Below are 9,405 nucleotides of genomic sequence, written 5' to 3' on the forward strand. Positions count from 1 at the left end.
CATAAAATCCGTGTTTCCGGCAAATCTGGATTAAATTTTTGCTAAGAATACTTGAACTTCCTTTCAGTATTTAGTTCTAATTACACAATATCAAGTAGGTGTTATGAGATTTAAACATATTTTCAATATATATAATATATGTTTATTCGTACTATGAGTACTGAAATATTGTGAACGTGCATGAACATTTTGTGCGGGTGCCAACAAAAGAACAACCAATTTCTTGTCATAACTTTCTACACAATGACATCCTCTCCTAGTATTACAAGTCTTATAGAAAAATCAATCAAAGTATTCACATTTAAATTGTACACAAAATATCTACAAGTATTTTTATTTCAGTAGACGACAAAAAGTTGCTCCCCTGATCCCTTATTTCTAAAAGTTCCATATAGGGACATTCAGAAGGTTTTAAAAAGTCTATATCTTGTGCTGTAGTTGGCAAATCTAAACTGAGACATTAAAATGTTCGTGCGTTTATAAATATCATTTATACATAGTTGTATCCGCCTACGTCGTACGTCATGACCCAGAAGTATCCCTAAATGAATTTCCTCTTGGGATACTCTGATTGCATTACCTTGAAAAACCACATCGGGTGGAGGATCATTACACCAAAATACAAGAAATTTGCTTTTCAACGCGTTGAATGAAATCATATACTCAAGCGAGAACTCACTTGCAACCTTCAACATTTTCCTAAGCCCGATTAATGACGGCGCTAAAATGATGACATCATCTGCATAGGCAAAGGCGCCAAAGAACATGCTGCCAATGTGGCAGCCAACCCCAGATTTACCCAATTTATGTAAAAGTTCGTCAAGATATATACCGAACAATACTGGTGATAATACACCCCCTTGTTTCACACCATTCCTAACTGAGAATTCCATCGATTAAACCTCACCCCACTGTACTTGCATGATCTGATTTGTATATAAATTGGCCAGAAGTCGTGCAATTAAAGGGCACAGGCCTTTCTTCATCAATACCCTAAATCATTTAATGAAATGAACACAATCGAAGGCCCGACTTGCATCAAGCATAACACAGTAGACTGCAGTTTTGCAGCTATTGTAATATTCTATAACCTCATCTACAACAGTGCTGCATGTAGCCGTTGACATCCCAGCCTTAAAACCAAACTGGGAGTCAGATGTAGATAAAATAGAATTGTACTTCTTTAATAGGATGTTATCGAGAATCTTGCCAATAATGCTGCTCAGAGAAATACCTCTATAATTCTCTGATGACTTCCTATTATTTTTAGGTATCGGTATTACCTTAGACCTTGTAAAATTCGTAGGACAGTAACCATGTGAGATCATCGAACTAAGCAGAAACGATATATACGTATAAAGTTTAGGACCACCATTTATAAAATGATCAGATCTAATGTCTGAAATATGTCTTTCTTTCCCGCTTTAAGCTGTTTCACCCCCTGAATAACTTCCTGCACATTAACTCGATGATCATTTTGGCATTGACCAACACAGCAATTTTGTAAAATACTATCATTTAGACTCATTTTCAACTCATGCATTCAATTTTGTAAAATACTATCATTTAGACTCATTTTCAACTCATGCATTTCATCAACTTCATACGGAACTACTGAATTTATTTGCAAAAAACTTGACATATCGCCTCACTCCCCTCAACACCGTCCATAGTATTAGGTGTCACACGACCTGTACCTTTTATTTTCTTACATCTGTCCAGAATTCCTTACTACTCTTACCCCCAGTTGAGTTTGCCAATTTTTCTGCAGCTACCTTATCTTGATTCTTTTCACCCGTTTTACCGCTAAATGATATTGTGCCCTAGTGTGGCGACGTATGTCTGCGACGTAACCATTTCTTGGTCTCCCATTTTCCTTCCATAACTCATGCCAAAACTGAGCCCGTCTCTTTTGCTCACTGATTTCTTCGTCCCAACCTGCTCTACCGCGGTACTCTTATTACTAAAAGGTATGGTTTCATCACCTGCCCTAACGCATGCCGATATTATATCATCGTGCAATTTTTCTATATCCCCAGTGTGGTTCGTACACGAGTAATTATTACACCTAAGTGCATGAAAGGGAACATTTATTTCGCCTAATTTGGCTGTTGGTGTTAGTACTTCGTGATACCTCACAATGTCGTCTTGAGCGACACTGTCCCATAACTGGGTATGTGCTGAATCAGCTCTACTAAGATATGTGTTCCAGTCACCACCAATTATAATATCTGGGGTATTTGCAGCTGCAAGTATCGCAGAGATTTCTTGCAGAACGCCGTTAAATTCTATAAGGTTCTGGTGACCTCCCGAATCGGTCGGCATGTACACATTTAACAATATAACTTTGTTTTCTAATTTTAAACTTTTAACCTCAATAGCACATAAACCTGTACAATAGGTTTCGAAACGTGTAACAACCGCGTCCATTCTTTGGTCCCAGGCAATCGCCACGCCTCCGTGCGGCCGGCCAACCAGCAATTGCTCAACGTTCATACCAGTAACACCATGAATGTTCATATTGATACCCAGTTCACCTCTAAGTTTTTGTAATTGTTCTTCAAACTGCCAATGTTCTTGCAGTAATAACAAGTCAGTGCATGCGTTCAGTTCACACATGTGTTCAACTCGCCCTGATCTGAGTCCATTGCTATTGTACGACCTAAAGTTCAGCAAGCCCATAATCATACAACTAACAAGAAAGAGTTGGGTACTGGGGATTGTTCTATCACTACTCTTTGGAAAGAAATATATCATGATTTGTCCTCGGTGTTTTCATCCTCCTTTTTGGGAGGGACATTGTACTTTCTGACACGTACGCCTTCAGGCCATAATGCGTCGTCAAATAATCTGCTGAATTCGGACTTCGCTACAGTTAGTCGGAACGATCTAAACTTAGCATTGGCATGCGACACTAGCTGTAATCCCCTGATTTCAATCTTGTTATCAGCGAGATGTTTCATAAGGTCCTCTTTCTTGGTGAAAGGGTCAAGCCGAAAAATAAACAAGTCCCTGTTGGGTTCAGAAGCACCTTTGAAACCACAATTCGCAGCTGATATGCCTGTGATCACCTTCTGTCGCGATTTCTCTCTCCTTTTTAACTTTTTCTGTTCATAACTGGATACTCGATATTCCCCATCAGAATCATCCGCACTCGTTTCAATCAGGGACCGGCAACTTCCCCTCAATCTAAATACGTTTTGGGGCATAGGCGGGATTAGTGCGCCCGTGGCCACGCGCACCTCTAGAACCCCGCCCCCTACTCATAGATCCTGATTTCGAACTATATATACTGTTGAAAGTCATCTGGCCAGTGACTCCGCTTTCGGTATTACGTATAGTCTGGGTATCGCCCCATATCGATTCACACCGAGCCGGCTCAACAGTCGGTTCAGTCGGCCTACGCATCGCACCACTCTCCTCATCGTCAGTGACAGTACTTTTATGCTTCAATGTTTCGGCATATGATTTGTGTGGTTTGTAATCGGCATTTGCTTTTAATTCTCTCGTGTCATGTGAACACTTTTCTACCATCTCTTGCATCTGAATCATTTTGTGTTCTAAACTATATAATCTATCAGCCAACGATATATTGTTCAGTTCCTCAGGTGGGGATCGTGGAATCTCCGCAAGCCTAGTTGCCGAAATCACGATTCTCGGCATTTTATTCACTTTGTCAAGCTTTCTCAGTGCGGCAATGATATCACTAGTATTCGCCTCCTCCTCCGGCCTCGCGGAAGATGACTTGCACACTTGCAAGTCACCTATTATATCACACAGATTAGGTTTCGCTCCCCATAACTTATTTTTCGCAACACGAATCTGACTAGCGGAGTAATAAATAACCAACCACTGCTTTCCGTACATTATCATTCGTACCCGTTTGCTGTCCAAATACAATGTATGCCAATACAGGATCATCCATAATTGGTAGGCCAGTATCTTCCTCCTGTGGGGCGGGATCTAGTTGTTTCTAAGAAGACCCTGCATCGTTCTCGGCGCGTTCTGGTTCCCCCGATTCGACGTGCTTGTCAACATGATCTCCCTCTCTTCGTGTCATTTTCAGGTCAGGGCTTCCTAATCCCTTCTGTGGGGAACGCTGATTTCCTTTACACTTTTCACCAGCTTGTCTCGGTGTTTCTGTGGTCCCGGAAAAGTGATCGGTTATTGTTTTCGAAGCCATTAGAGCGGAACGGAATTCCAGCTATGGTGACTACTGTTGTTCTTTCGGTGTCACATACACACACGCATACATTTACAATGTACATGTATGTAAGTCCTGTTCACACTCAGGGAAAAAACTTCCCTCACTATTTCTCCAAAGAAGTAGGAATGGAACCTCTTTCAAAAGAATAACACCTGTTTCGCTGAAACAGCGTGTTTTATTGACATTTATATATTTGAATTTCGCGCCCGATTCGTTTCGCGCCTTTCTGTTCATTCCGGTTCGGTCATTGGTTGACCAGCTCTCGCGATACGCGCGTGATTTCTTCAGGTTCACTTTGCGCCAAGTTTATAGCAAGTCGGACGTTCGGAAAAGTCTTTATCATGGATTATTTTTGGGGTTGAATATTAGTTACGTGGATTAACAGATGCCAATGTAAGTGTATCTCCATATTGATTAGGCGTTGATTATATTACGGTTCAATTTCAGTGTTGATAGACAATTATTGTTGGTTGGCCAAAAAATAGTTCATAAATTATTGGTTCTAGTTAGCAAACATTTGTGTGTATAAACAAGTTGTATGTTTATCTTTATGTATTTCGTTGGTGCTAAATGTTCTTTATCATTTATTACAGGTTTCAAATAAAACCACTATATTGAAAGGCATCGTTATCAACCTCTGTGTTCGACCCCTGGCCGGGCACACCACCATTTGAAACAGTTGAAACAACGAAACAAGTCCACCAACACCAGACTGCAGATGAACGCCGTCAAGGACGCCATCACAACCCTTGCTGACCACTACTGCTGCATGTAGTCGCCTCGTGGAACGTACACATCAAGGTCACCGTCGCCATTGGAGACGATCGTGATTGAAACGAAACAATACGATCGCAGCTCTATTATCCGAACCACGCAAACGTGTCCGTGAATGACCACGGCCAAGCGGATTCGAAAGGATTACGTAACGACGCGTCGACAATAACTCGATTCCTTTGTACGAACTCGGCAGACTGTGATTCTCGGAATGGCTGACGTAGCAAAAGCGAAAAAGGCCCGTTCGGTTGCGAAGTCAGCTGTCACCCGCATTTCCGGTAAGGCAAAATTGTTTGTCAACGAGAAACGGCCGCCTCCGGAAGTAACTAAAGTTGAGGGTGATTGATGAGGAAGCTGCTTGGATCGAAACGGTCACGGATGGTTCTGATAAACTAGCAATTATCATTAATGACTACAAAGCATCCTGTAGTTCAACTACTACGCCGCCTCCAAGTGGTAAAGTCACTTCTTCAACTTCGTCTACCACGGCCAAAAAGCTGAACATCAGAACAGAGAAAGCCCCGTTACCTAAATTCGATGGGAACGTCATAGAGTACTTCGATTTCAAGCGTGACTTTAAATTCTTGGTCGATGGTCGGTATCCTCCAGAGGAAGCGCTGTATGTTCTGAAAACTTGTCTCGGCCATAAGCCAGCGGATTGGATTCAGAGTGAACGTGATTATGAGGCTGCTTGGACGGCATTAGATGACAAGTATGGCAATCCGCGCCTTGCATCTGATGTGTTGATCGGGACATTGAATAAGTTCAGATCGCCGCCGGAGAATGATCTCACGCAGTTCGTTGAGTTACATCATCTGATCAAGAAAATTCATAACTCGCTGAGTGAGCTGAAACGTCCCGGAGATCTTGACAATTCTACCACGATTGGTCTGATCGAAAAGAAACTGCCTCACGCTGATAGACTGAAGTGGGCTACCCATCAACAGACTAAGAAAATTTCGCCTTCCGTGGGTACACTTCTCAACTGGATGAAGGGTGAGATCTGGATTCGTCAAGTTGCTGGAGCGGACATTCGTAGTTCGAAATCTAACTCTGCGAAACATTCTGTGAATACCGCCAGCGCTAGTACTCATAAAAGTGATCAGATTGCGTCATCGCAGACCACAGTGACAATGCGCAGTGACAATTCAGGTAGGCCTAGTGGTTCAGGACAAACCGCAGAACAAACCGCAGGACAAACCACAGGTGATTGGTCTTGTTGGGTTTGTAAACAGAAACACAGTCCTTGGGAATGCGAGAAATTCAAATCTATGGATCTCAAAACAAGACTGGCTGAAGTCCGCAAGGTTAAAGCGTGTTACTTTTGTCTCCGCATACACCGTGGATCGTGTCGCTATCGAAAGCGCTGCGTTATCACAACTGATGACAAACCCTGTCCATATAGTCATCATCAGCTGTTACATGGTGCGCCTTTTGACCGCGCTTCGGTTGAAACCTCCTCTGTTCCTTGTAGTGAAAATCTACTTCCGGTTGTTAGTGTCAACGGTGTCAATCCGGAAACGCACGAAACCATAACCGCAACACTGTTGTTTGATAGTGGATCGCAGGTTTCATTGATACGCGATGGGTATGCTCATGATTTGGGATTAGTTGGTCAGGACATGGTGTTAAATATTTGTAAAGTAGGGGGTCAGGAAGAGCTTTTGGAGACGAAGATCTACAAATTGCAGCTACAACCAGTAGGCAGTGCGTCGCGTCATAGCATCCGAGTTATCGCAATCCCGAAGATCGGTGAGGACATCAAGAGTGTTGACCACCAACGTTTGACAGAGATCTTTCAAATCAACTCTGCTGCGTTGAACCGGGGGTCAGGGCCAATTGATGTGCTACTCGGTATCGATCACGCGAACTTTCATGGTGGGACAACGGAAGTTAGCGGTCAGTTCGTTATGCGTCAATCTCTACTCGGTCCTGTCATCTTTGGGTCGTCGTCATTCATCAATTCTGATTCTGTTTACGGACAGTTCCACGTGTCTTTACAAGAGCCCGTCGACATTACGGCATTTTTGACATCGGAGCAGATGGGAGTAGCCGTGAATCCATGCTGTACGAGACAGACATCCTATGAGAAGTCCCTGTCAACACTTGAGAAAAAAGAGGCCAAGATGATCCGTGACAGCGCTCAGAAGATAGGAAACCAATGGATGATCCCGTTACCTTGGTATCGTGATCCCTCTGATCTACCAGACAACTACAACCAGGTGAAAGCTAAACTCATTAGCACCGAAAGACGTCTTCAAAGGAATCCGGAGCACGCCAAAATGTACGATCAGCAGGTGAGTGATTTGGTAGAAAGAGAAGCAGCCAGGAAATTAACCCAGGAGGAAGTTAGAAACCACGATGGTCCAGTTCATTACATCAGTCATCATGCTGTGCTGCGTCCGGAGAAAAAGTCAACTCCTTGTCGTCTAGTCTTCAATTCAGTTGCTAGTTTTCAGGGACATGTCTTGAACAAATACCTGCGCAAAGGTCCTGATTTATTGAATAATCTACCTGGTGTTCTCCTGAAGTTTCGCGAAAATCCGGTTGCGCTTATTGGGGATATTTCCAAGATGTATCATCAGGTGTTAGTTGATCCTGTCCGTGATGCGCATACTCATAGATTTCTGTGGAGAAACTTCGAAAACCGCCCTCCAGATATTTATGTGAAGCAGGTTCTAACGTTCGGAGATATTTCGTCGCCAGCATTAGCCAATACAGCCTTGGACATGACAGCAGAAGCACACGAAGAACGATACCCGGAGGCAGTTGCAACAATCAAGGATTGTCGGTATATTGACGATATAGGGGATTCGCTCAGGACAACCCCAGTCGTAATTAAACGCGCGGAAGAGGTCGATGTGATCCTCGACACAGGTCATTTCACAGTCAAGGAATGGATGTCAAACCAACCATTGAATGGAGAATCGAAAGAAGAATGGGACCCACCAGACGAGAAGTTCTTGGGAGTTGTATGGGACCGGAAAAACGATGAAATCTCTGTCTCTGTGAAACCCCCCAAGTGTTTCGTAACGAGTGATGGACAACTACAATGGCAGATCCCAGACAAGCTAACCAAGCGGCTGGTACTTAGCGCTTTAGCGGGAGTGTTTGATGTTGTTGGCCTAGCTGCACCGGTTATCATCGTTGCGAAGATCTGGCTGCAGGAACTTTGGAAAAACAACTATGGTTGGGATGAAAACCTTCCGGAACCAGTCACAAAGAAGTGGATAAAGTGGTTTGAGGAGCTACAAAGTCTGAAGTCATTCAAGGTTGAGCGATGCCTAACTCCACCAGACGCTGAGGGACGCCCAGTGTTGGTCATCTTCTGTGACGCCGCCTTGAACGGATTCGGAGCAGTCGGATACATGCACTGGAAAACATCTGATGGGTACCAAACGCGATTCGTTCTTGCCAAATCTAGGGTTGCCCCGCTTAAACCACTCACTATACCGCGCTTAGAATTACAAGCAGCTGTCATGGCCAGTCGATTGAACGAAACGATTCTAGCTGAAACCCGGTTTGAACTGGATAAGACAATTCTGTTCTCGGATTCAATGATCGTACTCTCATGGATTAGGCAGGAGCCGAGGAGTTTCAAAACATTCGTGTCGCATCGCATCGGTGAAATCCAAATGAAGACAAACGTAGAAGACTGGAGATACTGTCCAACGGAACTGAACATCGCGGATGACGTCAGCAGAGGATGCTCAGTTGAAGAGTTGAGAGAACAGTGCTGATGGAAGCATGGTCCTGAATTCCTGAAACTACCTGAAGACGAATGGCCAGAGACTAATGCACCCGAGGGTCAAGATGAAAGTGAGAAGAAGGCAACCATCCAGGTATCGCAGGTTTCCATAGTTGCGCCTATACTGAACAGAATGGGAAAGTTCTCATCGCAAATGCGCGCGATTCGTGTTACCGCTACCGTCACAAAATCGAGAAAATTGCTGATAAATACGGAACCACTATCGCTTGATGAAATTCGCGACGCTGAGAAAAAGCTGTTGATTCATGCTCAGTCTGCTCTTCACCCATTGCTTGGTATACCAGAATTACAAACTGTCCTGTTTGAAGTCGCCAACCTGGTGAATGAACGACCAATTGGGAGGAGCTCCAATGATCCTGATGATGGTGCATACATCTGTCCCAATGACATTCTACTTGGTCGGGCTTCAGCAACAGTACCACAGGGACCATTCCAAGAATCAAACAACCCAAGACATCGCGTAGAATTCTGCCAGAAAATTGTAGGATCATTCTGGAACCGTTGGTATCGCGACGTGTTTCCTTCACTTGTTCCCCGTAGAAAGTGGCAAACCGAACGCAGAGACATTCGCGTTGGAGATTATGTACTTGTAAAGGAACCAAACCCCATCCGCGGAAACTGGAAGACAGGTCGCGTGACCAAGGTCTTCACCAGA

At 43.8% G+C, this 9,405-nt stretch overlaps 1 protein-coding gene across 1 annotated transcript; it reads left to right on the top strand.

Annotated features, from left to right (window-relative positions):
- Positions 1-5,192: 5,192 nt before the first annotated feature.
- On the top strand, positions 5,193-8,721 carry LOC135492598 (uncharacterized). Its single transcript, XM_064779147.1, has 2 exons — positions 5,193-5,259; positions 5,402-8,721. Exons 1-2 carry the CDS (start codon positions 5,193-5,195, stop codon positions 8,719-8,721), a joined length of 3,387 nt encoding a protein of 1,128 aa, XP_064635217.1.
- Positions 8,722-9,405: the final 684 nt, after the last annotated feature.

This window comes from Lineus longissimus, chromosome 8 (assembly GCF_910592395.1).
Source record: "Lineus longissimus chromosome 8, tnLinLong1.2, whole genome shotgun sequence".
Taxonomy (NCBI): domain Eukaryota; kingdom Metazoa; phylum Nemertea; class Pilidiophora; order Heteronemertea; family Lineidae; genus Lineus; species Lineus longissimus.

Bases quoted from the DNA above. Each gene is read 5' to 3' on its own strand.
- LOC135492598 (XM_064779147.1), top strand. From the start codon at position 5,193: ATGGCTGACGTAGCAAAAGCGAAAAAGGCCCGTTCGGTTGCGAAGTCA. The intron at 5,260-5,401 runs GTAAGGCAAAAT...ATGACTACAAAG, and splicing joins AGCTGTCACCCGCATTTCCG to CATCCTGTAGTTCAACTACT.